At 56.8% G+C, this 16,610-nt stretch overlaps 1 protein-coding gene across 15 annotated transcripts in view; it reads right to left on the reverse strand.

Annotated features, from left to right (window-relative positions):
- Positions 1-16,610, reverse strand: part of ABR (ABR activator of RhoGEF and GTPase) — a 186,208-nt gene that overhangs the window by 3,710 nt on the left and 165,888 nt on the right. For all 15 annotated transcript variants that reach the window (XM_045164930.1, XM_045164931.1, XM_045164935.1 and 12 more), the window contains 4 exons: positions 3,244-3,303; positions 2,887-2,996; positions 2,026-2,165; positions 755-889 (listed from right to left, as the gene is read on the reverse strand). In XM_045164930.1, the coding sequence (XP_045020865.1) occupies positions 755-889; positions 2,026-2,165; positions 2,887-2,996; positions 3,244-3,303 (445 nt within the window). The remainder of the gene's footprint in view (positions 1-754; positions 890-2,025; positions 2,166-2,886; positions 2,997-3,243; positions 3,304-16,610) is intronic.

The following is a 16,610-nucleotide window of genomic DNA, read 5'->3' on the forward strand; positions in this document are numbered from 1 at the left end:
TTGGGGCTGGAGCCACTCCATCCCTGGTCTGTAAGGATACAAGGATGCCACTGGTGTGAATGTTCTTTTTTCTTGGCTGCGCCACTCGGTTTGCGGGATCTTGGTTCTCCAACCAGGGATGGAAACCAGGCCCTGGACAGTGAGGGGCATGGAGCCCTAACCACTGGACAACCAGGGAATTAACTCCCTAAATGTTCTATTTTTTAAGCACTTCTGATGCCAGAGCCTGCCAGTGGCCCGCCTTCTGCAGGCTCCTCATTCCACTGACTGGCCCAGGAGAAGGCAAGGCAGGAGGGATGCGCCCAGGCCTGGATCTGGGCCAGGTTGGGGGGAGGCCACAGTCCTGCCAGGCGGGGCCCTCGGCTTCCTTCCAACCCTGGGCACCGGTCAGAGAAGAGAGCGCACTCCTTCTGGAAGGCTCAGTACCGCTGTGTTGAGTGCACTCCAGGCTCGCTTCTCCTTGGTCCTGGACCCCACACCCTCGGGGCAGATTTCCCTGGTCCTGGGGCTTCTAAACAAGGAGGTCAGTGTTCAAGGAGGAAGCACAGAGGGCAGCCCCGAGGGGCAAGAGGAGAGATGGGCAAGAGGAGAGTGGACCCAGCCTCTGGAGCACCAGCAGGCCATGTGGGCCCAAGGCACAGGGCAGATGGACACGCCAGGTGGGGGGTGGGCAGGTGGGCACAGATATCTCATTCTCTCTGCTGGTCAGGGAGGCCTGGCTCAGCCCAGCCCTCAGACCCCTGCCGCTGCTCACCAATGCCCTCCATGAAGGCGGGATACAGTCGGTCTGTGAGGAGGGGCTCGGGCAGCTCCCGGAAGTAGAGCTTGAGGGTGCCGGCAATGGCATTGATGTCCATGTCGCTCAGCATCAGCAGGATGTCCTTGTTATCTGTGGGGGGGGCGGGAGGGCAGGGGCTGTGCTGGCTGAGCCCCCTCCGACCCCCCATGCAGCCCTCAGCAGGGCAGGGAGCCCTGATCTGTACCCCCAACCACCCTGAGACAGCCTGCTCAGGGCATGCACCCCCAACCCACTCTGTCTCTGGTCTGGTCTCCCCAGCAAAGGTGGGATGTAGGTAGTGCCCACAGGTGGTCTGTGACTCAGCTCCGTGGGGGAGAAGGGGAGGGGAGCACAGTTCACCATCCAGAGTCCTGGAGCCACATTCACACCGCGTGTCACATGCCCCCCTTCCAGCTGCAGTCTCCCCGCCGCTAAGCCTCTCTCTGGAAGGCACTGCACATTTTTATGCCTAAAATCATGTTCTGACAAAGCCTTGGCTTCCGGGTGGCACAGAGGAGCCATGTGCCAGCCTGTCCCCAGCTTCCCCCCCACCCCCAGGTTCCCCGAACACGTCTGCTTGGCAGCTGCCTGGGGACACCAACCAGGCCCCCTCTCAGCTCCCATAGGATCAGCACTGCCCAGCCAGTTCAGGGGTCCCGACTGCTAGCAATGCTGTTGCTGCTGCCTGAACGGCAAGATGGGGGAAAGAACCAGAAAGGTCAGGCCCTCCCACCGAGGGGCTCAGTCAAAGTGAAAGGCAGCAGCGCCCCTCCCAAAGGGCACTGGGGAACCGGAGAAGGTGGGGGTGCCAGAGCCAGCCAGCCCGGCTGAAAGCTCTTTAGTTTCCCTGCAGCCCGGGAGGCCAGCAACAAAGCCAGGAACACAGACTCTGGAGTCAGCAAGATCCGAGTTTAAATCAGGCTCAAAGCTTATGAATTGAGTAATCCTAAGCAAGGTACTTGGCCTTTCTGAGGCTCTGCTTCCTTATCTGTAGCAATGGAGGCAAGACTGGAGCACAACGGATTACATGAGAAAATGCAGGGCAGGCCCATGTCACAAGGACTCAGCAATGGTCCACCCCATGCCATGCGGGGCTGGAGCGTACAGTCCAAGGCTCCTCTGCCATCAGCTGGTCAGGGTCTTTCCATGGAGAAGCCTCCTGCTTTCATTACGCTCTCCCACCAGCTCTAGGAACCTGCCGGAGCACCCCCTCCCCACAGCCGCCCGGCTGGGCCTCCCAGACTCACTGGCATCAAAGACGGCCTTCAGCGCCTGGATGTCTGTGGCCACCCCTGATATCCGGTAGATGCCAACCTCCTCAATGCCCCGCTTCTCCACCTCCTCCACACACTGCCGCACGATGTAGGGCACCTTGGAGCGCTCCCGCCTGGGGGTGGGGGTGGGATAGGGGATGTGAGGGGAGGGAGGGGGAAGGGGACCCCAGTGATCCCTGCATGCAGCTCCTCCCTCTCTGCAAACCGTGGCCTTGGAGCGTTTTGGCCTCTGGAATCAGGAGATGGGGGACAAGGAAAGGGCTGAGAAAGAGGCCATGCTACCACCCCCCACAGCCCACCCCAGGCCTGGGTGCTGAGGGACAGCGGGGGACAAAGGCGGGAAGTTTTAGGAGATCAAAGCCTGAAGTAAGAGCTTTCCTCAGAACAGAGGGCTCACATTTAAATACTACGGGGGACCCAGTGGGTCACCTACAGAGCAGGGTAGGCCAGACCTTGGAGACAAGGGGAGGGGAGGGGGCTGAAGGATGCCTTCTCCTGGGGGGCAGCCACTTCTGGATTCCAGCCGGCCGCTGCCACACCAAGACATAGACGTACATCTGTCATATCTCCCCACTTATTACAGGATGCAGAGGATCTGGGATTTTCACGTGCAACCTCCCAGTGTCTTTAAGTGTCTTTAAGCTGGCTCATTTATTTCTAAAGCATTGTGTGAGGCAGGGAACACACCTCTGCCGGCCACTTTTGCCCATCCAAGTGGCCGTTGTGACTACTGAACTGGAGGGTGACTGCTGGGGTACCAGACATGGGTAGGGGGCCTGGAAGGCGGGGACCCTGGAAAGCGGGGCTGGCAGGGACCCCAGACGCAGCACCTACTTGGTCACCACGCTGATCTTCACACCGAAGACGCCGCTCTGCTTTTTAGAGGGGGTCCTCTTCAGGCTCATGTCTCGGCTTGTGAATTTCATGGAGAATTCCACTTTGATCTGGTTGGGGGCAAGGCAGGCACAACCCCCCAGGGCATGAGTGCCCAAGGAGTGCACCCCAGAACTGCACCCGGGGGCTCCCTGAAACACTCACAGGGTGGGAATGGGAAGGGTGCAGGTGGTGGGGGGGGCTGGATGAAGGGAGCAGGGGGTGGGCGGGTTGGGGGAGGGACAGCACCCCAGGGCACCAGCCAGAGGCCCGGCCACCCACCCACTGTGCAGACACTTCCGGTCTCGCCCCGCTCACCCCGTTCATCTCAATCACATCGGTGTGCCAGTTCTTGGTTTCTACAGTTTGTGGATCCAGCTGCAGAGAAAGAAAGGGTGAGAGAGAGAGCGGTGACAGCAGAGACCAAACCAGAGTGCCTCCCTGCTCCTCAGGCCCAGACGTTGGCTAAAAGTTCAGGAAGATGGAACTGGGGGCTCATCTTGACATCAGTCCTTCAGAGGCTCCACGCCCCAGGTCCTTCCTGCCCATTAGTGAAGGATTCCCCCCACTCTGGGAAGGAGGTGGGGTGTGCTCTTAGACGCATTCACCTATCACCTCTCATTCACTCCTGACCCTGCCCTGGGAGAGGTGTACTATCACCCCATTTCATGGATGCACAAACTAAGGCTCACAGTCTATCAGAAACTTGCTCAACTGCCTGAATTGGAGTCAGGGACGCTGTGAGCACAGCCCATGTACCTGGAGGTGGTAAACAGGAGGCGGTGCCACGCAGAAGTAAAGAAGAGCCCTGGGTCTGAACCCCAGCTCAACCACTTCTGGCCGGGTGACCTTGGGAAGTTTCTACCTTGCTAAGCCTCATTTCTTTGGTCTGTTGATTGCCAGTAAAGACCCTGCCTTGCTGGATTATTGTGAAGACTCATTGAGATAACAGGTAAGTGGCTGGTCTCTTAGGAAGCAAACACGCTGTAGAGGGGGCCCCCAAACTGGGCAGGAGCCCCAGGGAGGTGGAGACAGCAGGGGAGGCCCAGAGGTATCCCTCACAGGTGACCAAACAGGGCTCGTTCCTCTGGCTCAGGGGCCTTCGAACTGTTTTTCCTTGTCCATCCATAAAGTGACTTGGAAAAACAATGTACACCCTGGCACATTTTTAAGTCAACATCTGAATATTTCCAAATCAAGTTTAAATAGCTGCAAAGAACATAATTTCCAGAAAAATGTAAATATTTACATCTTGAAACAAAACTGTTACATCATTCTCTTAAATGTATTCAGTGGAATCCAAATGCCATAATGATTTGATACCCACCATCATCCATTTAAAAAACACATAAGTTCTCTTTCCCTTGTAGAAACCTGTAACATTCCTTTTTCTCCTTGATTTTGTGTTTCTAGTCTATTTCACCCAAAGAATTATGCCCTCGTTTGTGTTTTTCTTTTTTAAAGTCTTTTATTCTTCACCCTATTATATTTTGCTTCAACGAAAACATCTGTGTAAATAGAAATGAGAAATTTCCTGAGACCACAAGGCTCCAAATGTTCAAAACATATTCTGGATTCACTATTACAATGATCAGCAGTATGTAATAAAAAATTTAACCAACATATTAAAAATTTTAATAAACATTCAGCAGCAAAGTACCATTTTGGTGGAACTACATCTCTTAATGAGATTGGGTAGAGTGCTTTTTCTGTTTTAGTTCATGTATGTACATGAATATTATTTTTTGCTAGGGTGAAATGGGTTTCAGTTCAATACTTTTATTTTTTTGGTTTGGTTTTTAAAGATGTAAAAGATGAAACATCTGCTCACATAAAACAGATGGGGCTCAAAATAGTTTTTTGGGTTTTTTTTGGCCGCATTGTACAGCATGCAGGATCCTAGTTCCCGGACCAGGGACTGAACACCCCCCTCCTGCAGTGGAAGCACAGTCTGAACTCCTGGACCACCAGAGAAGTCCTTTTTTTCTTTTTGTTTTTGAAAATAGTTTCATTATAGCAATGTTTGCATTTCTTTAACCTCTTTCCTCGGTGTTTGCTTTAAATTGCATATTATCAATATTTATTTTAAATGGTCTCTCAGCTGACAATTCTGCCACTTTTGTGGAAACAAAAAACTGGAAACCACGTGATTTGTGAAAGGATCAGAAACCCAGCCTTTTGAGTCTTTTACTTTCTCAACTCCCACATGAACATTTTAAGGGGCCCCCCTGTTGTCACCGAGGGGCCCTTGGAGCCCTGGGCAGGGGTCTCCAGGGGGCCTCGCGCTCCTCTGCAGAGCAAGGGGTGGGGTAAGGCCATTCGCTGGCAAGTCACTTTTGGGGCAGCAGCACTTATGGGAGCTGAGGATCTGCAAGCTGATTCTCTTAGAAAGCTCCTGCCCTCGTACCCCTGGACAACTCCCACCCCCAGAGCCTGTATAGCGTAGTCTGAACACTTCTGTTCTAACAGGCCCCTCACTAGAGTCTGGGTCTGCCCAGTGTGGCCTGGGCCCTGGGGCTTCTAACAGCTCGAGGTATCGGTAAGTCTTCTCCCCATCTTCTATCACCACACACCTGCTGGGGACAGGGGCACCTAAGCCTGCAATGGGGTCTGGGGGCCTGCATCTGAGCCCAGGCCCTGCCTCTGGCCAGCAGTCCCCTGCCTGGGGAAGGGGGGAAATGGAGAGCAGGAAAGACGGAGAGGACCGAGCATCTCCTCAAACATGCAAAGGAAGAGTGCGGGGCTCACCGGCTGGCTGCTGCCCCAGTCCTCTATTCTGGAAGGCCCCTGGAACCTCCTTCCCCTAACCTTTATGTCCCACGGCCTGTGGCACGGGCTGCCCCTCACAGCTTCTTTGTCGCCTCCAGAATGCCAGGTCTCGGACACAGAGCCTCAGGGCATCCCCAGCCCTGTCGTCCAGCAGTGGCCACCTGGAGCAGAAAGATCTCCATTGCCCTCTGCCGGCGGAAGCGGCTGCTGCCCTTGGGACACACACTCTGGAACGACCACCCCCTTCTCATGTAGGTCTCTCCTGGCATCAGCGTAAACCTCAAGTCAATTCCGTGGTCCTGGCCCCTAGGGCCCCTCCCCTGCCCTAGCTTCCCCTGGGTTGGTCCTGAAGTGGCATGTGGACACAGCCCAGGCGGGGAAAGTGCAAGGACTGAGAATAAGACTGATCTGGGTCCAAACGTCCACTCTTCTACTCAACTGTGTGAATCTGGGCAGGTCACTTAACTGGAACCTCAGTTTCCCCACGGTGGGGCAGGGTGTCCACACCTGCCTCAGTGTTGCTATGGAAAACAGTAACACTGACCGGACATGTTGTAAGCATTTCCTGTAAGTCTGGCTCCAGGACAAACCCCTTACCTACAGCATCTCGATCAATCATCAGGCCCATGAGGTTTAAGTCTTCCTAGCTGTTTCCATACTACAGATGACAACACCGAGGCTTAAAAAGAATGAGGAGTATGCCCACTGCCACATGTCTAGGAAGTGAGAGCTGGTGTGCAAATTCAAATCTCCCTGACTCGGCTTGGCTAGACCTGCAAGGTCTCATGTACAGCACCCAGTCTGGCGCCCTCGCCTTTGGCAGCTGCTGTGATCAGTGTTTATCTGGAAGGGAGACATGAGGCCTCCACCGTCTGGCACCACAGGCTGACCTGGGGGCTGGCAGGTCGTCTCCAGTACAATTCTTTCATTCCTTCCCTCCCCCTCGCTTCTGTTCCAAATGCCAAGTAGCAACCCCATGTGTTCCTGGAAGCATCTGAGACAGGACCTTCGCAAGCCTGATGCGAAGGCTCAGTCCCAGCCCTGTTTCTTCCCGAGAGCCTTCCCAGGTTAACTCCAGGCCTCAGGGATGCTCACTCCCCTCTGCCTCCCTGCCACACTACCACCCCGTCCCCTGGACCATTTGCTGTTGCTGCAGTCTGTCCCAGGCCAGGTCTGGGTAAGGTGGCACCGTCATGTTTTACCGGGAGTCCCATCACCACCCTATTCCCGACTTCCCTCTGCAGGTGCGGCCCTGGCACCCGCGGTGGGGAGGCTGACCCAGACCCTCGGCGCCCCGACAACACAGCCCTGTCTCCTAGGAGGCCAGCACAACTCCAGAAATCAAGTCTATTTCAGGATGTCATTTAAATACAGAGAAGGGAGGGTGCGGAGTAGAGACGGACATGGCACATTTTCCAGAGAAATGATGCTGTCTGAACTGCTGTGGTTATTTATAACCCCTGGGAAAAGTGGACTTTGCTATTTCCTGATTAGATTAGTGCTGGGGGCGGAGGAGCCAGCCTCCTGGATGTCAGTGGATAGGAACATCTGATGGCTCACCATCCAGTCCCAGCAGATAGGTGCCGTCCCCTCACCTGGGGACCAGGTACCAGGGGGCACTAGATCACCTGCGGAATGAGACAGGCTGGGGAGATCCCCCATCAGAGTGCCTCCTTCACCACACAGGTCACAAAAATGCCATGGGCCCACCCCCAGGGAGCACAGGCAGGAGACAGAAGCAGGTCCCAGAACATCCTGGAGAACATTACCAATGAGCGGCCGAACACAGCCTCTGGGAGCGGCTCAACCATGTCCTTTCTGCCTTTGCCTTTAGACCTGGTGAGGTCTTGGCTGCATGTTCAGACCTTTCCCAGGGAGAACCTGCTGCCCTCTGGGACTGATGTCCCCGAAAGAACCGCCATCCCCGAAGGGAAGGCCGCATCCCAGGCAAGGCGTCCGCAGAGTCTCTCAGAGAACTGGCAGGTGGCTGGGAGGCCGCCTTCCCCTCTCTCGGCCTCAGCAGCCTCACGTTCAGGACAGGAAACGGGCTCCCCAGCCTGGCAGGGGGCTCAGAGGAGGCTGCCCTGTGGGCACCCAAACTCCCTCCGGGTGGTGGGTGCCACCTTCATTTCAGAAATGCCCTCAGGGGTCCCCTGTGAGAGGTTAAGCCCTTCCTCCTGCCCATTTCTCCTTAGCCTGGGACAGGAGAGCCCCCAAAGCCCTCCCTCTCTCTGGCTCGAGGGCTGTTCACGGCTATCTCCCAGTGCCTGGGAGTCATCGGCGAATTTGGGGGCCCCCTTCCTGTTCCCTCGAGTCAGAGTCCTTCTGACAGTGGGCACTGTCCCCCCACCATCCCACACTCCCTCCACCACGCAGCTCGCTCAACCCTCTCCTGGTGATTTCTGCTGCCGCCCCTTCCCCCACTCCCATCCCGGGCCTCACGTGGGCGCATTTAATCCACGAGGAGGGGGCGGGGGAGGGGGGTGGTGAGCGTCAGAACTGGCAGCTGCCATCCCAGCAGAGGGGGGCGCAGAGCAGCGGTGGTTACTTTGGCAGCTTACGTGGGGGGCTTGCAGGTGACAGGGGCCCCCACCTCCCTGCCCACAGCCCCGTGGCGCTGGGCCCCTTCCCTCAGCGTATCACTGTTATCTCCCCAGCACAAGCCCCACAGGTCCTGCGGAGCCCGCCTCCCTGGGCCCTCTCCCACCCTTTCTTTCACTGAGCACGTGCTCTGCCCTCTGCACCCGGGGCCTGGCATCCGGGCCCTGTCCTGGGCGGTGGCGTGGACTTCACTCGAAGCCCAGAGTTGTTTTTAGGGCTACTGAAAATTAAGTGCAGTGACCGAAGCTGTCACCCTCACAGGTGAACAGGACACTGAATAGAAAGCAGAGGCGGGACTTTCCCTGGTGATCCAGGGGTTAAGAATCCACCTGCCAATGCAGGGGACACAGGTTCGATCCCTGGTCCGGGAACGTTCCACACATGCCATCGGACAACGAAGGCCACGTGCCACAACCACTGAGCCTGCACACCTAGAGCTGTGCTCCACGGCAAGAGAAGCCACCACGAGACGCTGATGCCGCACGATATAGAGTAGCCCCCACTCACCACACCTAAGAAGGCCCACACGCAGCAACGAAAACCCAGTGTAGTCAAAATGAATAAACAACTTAACACACAGAAGGCAGAGGTGTGTGGCTGTGTCTTGGGGAACGGAGGCTGAGCGCTGGGTCGTGAAGACCAGGCCCTGAGCCAGGTGTGTTGTCCGATGGGCGTACGCTTCCCAGGGCTCCCGGTCAGTGGCCACGGTGGCGGTCCTGGCTGGCCTTCCCCTGCCCTCCCCAAAGTGCATCCACATGCTCTGGGCTGGTCCCCCTGGGACACTGAAGCCAGCCTGTCATTGGGGCAGACCACAGGCGTGAGCAGCATGGGCTGGCAACGGGCGGAACAATGGCGCTGCAAAGAGCCTGCCTCCCTGCCCCCTCACCCCCCGGGAGGGCACTGGAGGCTTCTGTCAACGTGGCCGTCCGAGAGACACTTGCAGAGAGGCAGGGCGGAGCAGGAGAGGGGCGTCGGGCCTGCACCCTGCTGTGTTAGGGGGAGACCAGGGTCAGGCTCAGTAAACTCACCCTGTTTTCCCAGAGGCCAGGCCCCCCACCATAAGGCCAAGCAAGCTGTGTCCCCCCGCCCCCCGGCTCCGCCCTGCAGGGTGAGCTACCGACGGCTTGTGGCACCGGCATGAGGCCACTTGGCCTCTGCTCGCCTCCCCTCCCCCAAGAGCTTTGAAGTTCCCAGAGGCCCACGTATGAAGGGGTCGGCAGCTCTGAATGCGGCTTTTATTGAAGCCAGGTTAGCCCTGTAGCACCCACGGTGACCCGCGTTCCAGGGCTCAGCCTGCCCTGCGCTGCCATCGAGCCCTCAGGCTGAAACTTGGAGTGGGCACATCTCTCCCCGAGCCTTGGGGCCCCGGCCTCCACAGAGCTCCGTGCCCGCCCTCCACTGCCCGCCCTGCCTGCAGACTTCACCCCAGAATGAGGCCTGTAACCAACAGCCAGGAAGCTGCCCCGCCCCAGCTCAGGGACACCAGCTGGGTCACTCTTAGGAAAAGGAACTGGTCAGGGCTAAATCAGGGCTTCCCAGGGGGCACTAGTGGTAAAGAACCCGCCTGCCAATGCAGGAAACATAAAAGAGCCCCATCCCTGGGCTAGGAAGATCCCCTGGAGGAGAGCATGGCAACCTACTCCAGTATTCTTGCCTGGAGAATCCCACGGACAGAGGAGCCTGGGGGGCTACAGTCCAGGGGGGTCACAAGAGTAAGGACACGACTGAAGTGACTGAACATGCACACACAGGGCTAAGGCAACACAGAGGCAGCCCCCAGCAGCTCTGTCTCCAAAGGGAAGGGGCCACCTTAGCGGTCAGAGTCCCAAGCGAGAGGCTCCCCGAGGTACATCCGGGGAGTGTCATGCTGCAGCCACAGAGAGGCCAAGGGCTTCTGGGACTGCTGTGGGCTCAGGGACCTGCCTCTGGACTTGGAGCGGTTTGGTAAGAATTATGAAAAGTCCTCCTCTGAAACTGACCTCATCCTCTCTGCCCCTCCAGGAACACTGTCTGGGCACAGAGCCTGCTGGTGGGAACGAGGCACAGCAATCCCCCGGCCTGTGCCCACTCTGAGGGGCCCCTTGGTGGATTCTCCCCAGGTCTTCCCCACTTGCAGGCCCATTTGTAGGCTCAGCTTGCGAGGTGGGGCTCCACACCTCCGGAAGCTCCCCACCCAGAGACACAGCCTTGATCCCGACAGGGCTCTGTGACCAACCAGGACAATGAAGAAACAGCCGAAAACTCAAGTGAGCCCTGGGTTGCACAGGGGCATGAGCGGTGAAAGTACTTCCTGCACTAGGCCACTCATGGGACCTCATCATGTCACTCTCTAAGCCTATCAGCATCTTGGGAATTATCACATCGAGAGATAAGAATGATGTCTGGAACTCAGTACATGCTCAAAACGTGTCTGCATCACTAAAATTGGGCTTAACCTCCCCAGTGGCTTCCCACCACACTTAGATTAAAAGCCCAACTCCTCCAAGGCCGCTGCCCATTCTGTCCAAGGTCATTTCCTATGCTCCATGCAGCCTCTCTCTGCCTCCAAACACACCATGGTTGCCCCAGTTCAGGGTTTTCACCTCTGCCTGGAAGGCGCCCTTCCCAGATCTTTCAAGAATCTGTGTCATTTAAGTCTTAGTTCAAAATTATTTTTTCAAGTGAGGCCTCTCCCCTCCGCTTTGTTCTCTGATCTATTACCCAATTTTATCTCCCTCACAGTACTTGTGCAGCATGAAATGATCTCATCTATTGCCTGACTAATCCTATGGACAGAAAGTTCCATGAGGGCAAGGCCTCTCTGCCCTGGGCCGCCTCTGCAGTGCCCAGCACATGAGGGTGCCCCATCAGTATTCCAAGGCCAAATGAATGAATCGGGGTGTATAGGCTGGAGAAAGCAATGTCCTTCAACCAGGGGTCCTTCGGGACAGGGGCTGAGAAGCCCCACACTCCTGCTCAGCTCTCTCCTCCTGTGGTCAGTGAATGGCTGGCTGTGGCCCAGGGGTAGCCCTGCGACCTCTTCCACCCAGACTTTCCCAGCCTGTTGAGAGTTTTAAGGCTTAGGCGTAGGAATCTTGAGACGTGGCCAAAATCATCATATGAACTGGATCTAGGAGATCATCCTGTTCAGATCCTTCGTTACACTGAGGCCAGAGAACCAGAGAGGTGAAGAGATTTGCCCAAGGTCACACAGCAAGACAGTAGACTCAGGATTAGAAAAACAAGGCCTCGTGACTCCTAGTGGCCCAATGCCTTTCTTTCTCTGGCCTCCTGGATTGGAGGTGGGGGTGCTCCAAGGAGGGGGCCAGAGCACAGAGGGGACACCCAGACATTCAAAGGGAAGAGGAGCTGTCGCTGCCATGGGACCCTGGCTCTGGTCACCGTCCAGGAGAGAGGGGGTTCCAGCTTCTGGCTCAGGCATGAGTTCCACGTTCTCTTAGCCAAAGCAGAATCAGGGAAACCACTGTGGGGCTCCCTGGAGAGGGCAATGGCAACCCACTCCAGTGCTCTCGCCTGGAAAATCCCAGGGACAGAGGAGCCTAGCAGGCTACAGTCCATGGGGTCGCAAAGAGCCGGACACGACTGAGCGCTGAGGGAGTAGGGGGCCCTCCCGGCCTGTCTGCAGCAGAGTTCCCCTAGCACTCCACGGTCACTTCCCGCCTCTCTATGCCCACCTTTGGGGGGGGGAGGTGGGCAGGGAAAATGGGGCCTTAGTCTAAGGCTCACTAGGATTCAGACCTGACTCTGGCTTTCTCCTGGGGATTGGGGCAGGTGGGTTCCAGATATGGGGATGTGTGTTCCTTTGGGTGCTAGGAAGACATCAGAACACAACTCCCAGCGTGATTTGATAGGGAAAAGGAAGCCCAAACAGCACCTGCTGATTAGCTCCCGATAATCTGGGCAGACGGCAAGACCACTCAGCAGAGGACTGGGCCTGGCCACACTTGTGTGCCCTGACCCGCACCTGGCAACTCCCCCAAATGGACACCTGCAGAAGTTTCTGGGCTCTTCCCAAAATATCTGCTCTCCTGGGGCTTCGCGACCTCTGGCTAGTTCTGCACTACTGGGCTTGGGCAGCACTGGCAGGCTCAGCTCCTGCCAGTGAAGGACCCTGGCAGGCTACAGTCCATGGGGCTGCCAGTGAAGGAGCCTGGCAGGCTACAGTCCATGGGGCTGAAGCCATTCAAAAGCCAGGGGCATCAAGCCCGGCATGGCTGCCTGGCCAAGCCACCTGCGGACTGTGGAGATGCTGGAGAGGGCTGGCGCCCCTTCTAACCTCCCCAGGAGCCAAGAGACAGCAGCTTGCCAAGTGCACTAAGAGCAGGGGCTCCTCCTCTGTGAAGGGATCTGTGACCTTCTCAGAAACAGCACAGGATAGTGGGAGTCGCTCAGTCGTGTCCGACTCTGTGCGACCCCCTGGACTGTAGCCCACTAGGCTCCTCTGTCCATGGGATTTTCCAGGCAAGAACACTGGAGTGGGCTGCCATTTCCTTCTCCGGGGGTTCTTCCTGACCCAGGGATCAAACCCCGATCTCTTGCACTGCAGGCCGATTCTTCACCATCGGAGCCACCAGGGAAGCCCGAAACAGCACAGAGTTTGTGCATATGTCTGGCTTTGGGCCTAGGCGGGGCTCCATAATTGTCATCAGATTCTCTGAGTGGAGGACTCCTGCTCTGTGGAATCAAACAGGCCTCTCGGGAGCCAGCTTAGGGGAGAAGTGGGAGCAGCAGGGGTCCGGAGACCACCTGTGAGGCCCCAGGAGTAAGATCTTCTCCCTCTGGGGAATATGTGTTAATATAATGGCTGCAGGAGCACAGGAAGATCTCTCTACTCTGCCCTTCAAGCCCCCAAACCAGCCAGGGTGGACACCATCCTGGGCCCACACAGAGGCCCAGACAGGGAGAAAATGGGCTGCCCATGGGGGGTCTCCAGCCCTCAAGAGAAGTGCTACTGCCCCTTTCCTGCAGCTGAGGGATGACTATAGGGGTGTGAATGGGCGTGTGAATGGTGAAGACAGGATGCAGGTCCCTTACGTCCAGCAGATAAGGTGTGTGGGGTGGGTGCCAGATGGGGGCAAGGGGGCCGGGAGGTGGGCAGCTGGGGCAGGAGAGATATCTTGTTGCCTAAGGTTTTAGGATCTTTTTTGATGCCCACAGCCAGAAGCTGAAGGAAATGATGATGGAGTAAGAGTAAATGAGCCTGAGACATCTCTCTACCCCAACACCCTTGTACTCTCCATGCCTGGAACAGCCAGTAAATGGCAGACCGAACCTTGGGGACATGCACGTGGCTTGCATACCTGATGCTACCTGTAAGGAAGCTGTCAGGTTAAATGACAGACTCTGGGAGGTGCCAGGAGCTGACCAGTGGATGCCTTCAAGATGATGAAGAAAGGGACCTTCTTGAACCCTAAGGTTCCCCAGACGAGCGGGCCAAACCGCACCCCCTCCATCCTTTCTCGGGTAGCACCTCTGACCCTCCTGAGCAATAGAGGGGAGCAAACCCCATCTTAGAGCAGGTGACCCTATCCTGGAGCTCAGCAGGAAACATCTCGGTTCACCTTGCTGGCCTCTGCCTTCCTGAGAGACGCTCTTCGGAGTGGGTAATTCCCAGACCCCTGAAGCAGAGGTAGGGTCATCAGGAACCATCCTCAGTTCTCCCCCACTCCCCTGGACCCTCCTAGTTCAGCCGAAGCCTCCACCTCCAGCCAGTATTTGGCCTGGTGTGGGTCTCGACATCTCCACTTGGGCTGCAGGGCTACAGCAGGGTTGCGGATTCCTGCCCACCCACACCCCCCACTCCTGAGACAAAAAGCTCTGGCCTGGCCACTGCCTCCATGGGGATCTACTAGCTTCTCTGGCTCCCACAAGTGACCCCATTAAAACCTGTGGACACTTCTGGGGACAGGATGGGATTCCTCTTTCAGCCCTTCTCCCTCTAAAGTGCAATCTAAGGATCTAGAAAGAAGCAGAATGGGAGGAAGATCAGGCACTGAGCCTGGTCTCCCTGAGCGTGATTTAAAGCCAAGGGGAAAAAAAAAAAAGGAAAAGGAAAGTAGAAATGTGAAGTTAAACACAGAGAGCACTGGCAGAACCCACAAACTCAAATGCCACGTGTCTCCTCTGCTAAGCGCTTGCACAACAAGCCAACTGCCAAGTAAGAGGCTAGTGTAAAGCTCCAGCCCCAGGAGCCTTTACCCTCCGGGACAAGCACAACCCCAACCACAGCCCCCACCCAGGACCCAAAGGAGAGTCTGCCAGTGGCTCCTGCCGCCCCTCTTCCAGCAACTGCAGACTCCTGGGGCCAGAGGCTCTACAGGTTGATAACACTGGGCTTTTTCCATTCAAACAGATTCTTCAGCCCCAGCACTGGGTCCCCAGATGAGTCACTTGCACCCCCCTCCAGCCTTCCTGAATCTTTTAGTTAAGAGGCAGCAGGAGGGCCACAGGAGTCTCTGGCATCCACAGCATCACATCCTTGTGGCAAAAAGCTGGATGAGGAGTTAATGAGGAGACCCCCTCCTGCCAGGCTGGGCAGTACCTGGCTCCCTTCCCCCACCCACCTAAGCTGCTGTCTGAGTCCAGCCCCCTCATCTGGCAGTGAGCCTACTGCACTGAAAAAAAAAAAAAAAAATAGGTTAATGCAGCTGGGAAAAGAAAGGTGGGCAGCAGGTCTGGTTCCACAAGCCTGCCTGCTCATCTACCAGCCCCAGGCACAGCAGGGTGAATGGATGCCCCTCTGTCACCCACAGTACAGACCCTTGTGTCCGTGATACATACTTTGGCGCACAGCAGGGGCTAGGGGACTGAGTCATCTGCCCCACGGAGCATCCCAGAGCCACAGCCACCCTGCAGTTGCACGGACACTGATCAGCTTGGCAGCCCAGTTTGGTTGGCCCGCCACCCTTTGCCCAAGGAGCTATCAGATACCAAAAGAGGCGAAGCTGGCTGAAAAATTCCTCAAGTGACTTTTTCATTTTGTTATTCACTAATGCACAAGGGAAGAACTCAAAGTCTGGAGTTTCTGGGTTGACAAACTGCCCCCTACCTGCCAGCCCTCTCCCCGCCTCCTCCCCCCCCCCCCCCCCCCCCCCGCAAAAAAAAAAGGGCAGGTAAACCAGAAAGTCTCTGGCTGGCACTAGGCCAGGAAACTGCAGGATCCCTTTCTTGCCAACCTCTAGGTCTGGAAATGGACAACGAGCTTAGGACTGGTGTCTGCTGGCCTCAGCAGGGGGTGAGAAGGGGGTCCAGGCAGGGGATGGCTCCGAGCTGCCGGGCACAGACAGCTGTCTCAGCACAGAGGGGCTCTGGGAGCCGCTGAGGCCAGCAGGGCTCTGCAAGTCTGGTCCCTGGAGAGGCTGAAGGTGACACAGGGGCCAGTTGCGGGCCAGCTCAAGTTGCTGCCCAGCACTCTCCAGGACTGATGTCACCTCTGGGAGGTCACGTATACCCCACTGGCAGGGGATGAAACTAGACAAGGAGCCAACAGGCCCCAAGATCACTTTTTCTTACAGGTGCCAAGAGCCTCTATGCTGCCTGGCAGTGAGAATCTGTGCAGCGGGTCCCTCTTGGAGCTACAGGAGGATGTGCAAATCCCCACCAAGTCACACAGACCAGCCCAAGCCTCCTTTATCACTACCTCGAAGGGCAGGCACCCTGCGACACTTGCTGAGGTGCCTGATTTGGTCTACAGTTATCAAGCGCTTCACTGTGCTTGGTGCTGGTCTGGCTCTTGCTCAGATGCCCATGCCAGGGCCCAAAGCCAGCCCAGCGGCAGCCTGCCCAGCTGCAGGACAGTCAGCTTCTATCTCAGATTTTCATCCCCACCCAAGGTCTGGGGCGACAGGCAGGACGGGCAGTCTGCCCTGGCTTGGTCTGAGCTGCCCGCTGGGTCAGGAAACCCCTGGCACACTGATTGAGTTGCCTGGTGCCTGGCTGGCACTGGGCCAGCAGGCCTCTGGGTGGTCCCTGAAGAGGCAGCCTAGAGCCCCCAGACCCGGCAGCACCACGACCTCCCCACAACCTCACACAAAGAAACCTCACACTGGCCGGTGGCACTGAGGTGTTTCTGAGGTTGCCTCTCAGCAAAGGTGCGGCCAACCGCATTCTGGACACAGCGGATTGGGTCTGGGCTGGGCGCAGGAGGGGAAACTGAGACTCAGGGGCCCCTCGCCTCTGTCAGTTCGTATTTCTGAGTCCACAGAGACTCAGAAAGGAGCCAGGCAGTCCTCTCCCAAAGGGGACAGGCATTCCCCTTTTCCTAAGACAGGGATGGATGCATAGAAAGTAGGGCTGTGGGTAGCAACGGCATTACT

This window comes from Bubalus bubalis, chromosome 3, assembly GCF_019923935.1.
Source record: "Bubalus bubalis isolate 160015118507 breed Murrah chromosome 3, NDDB_SH_1, whole genome shotgun sequence".
NCBI lineage: Eukaryota > Metazoa > Chordata > Mammalia > Artiodactyla > Bovidae > Bubalus > Bubalus bubalis.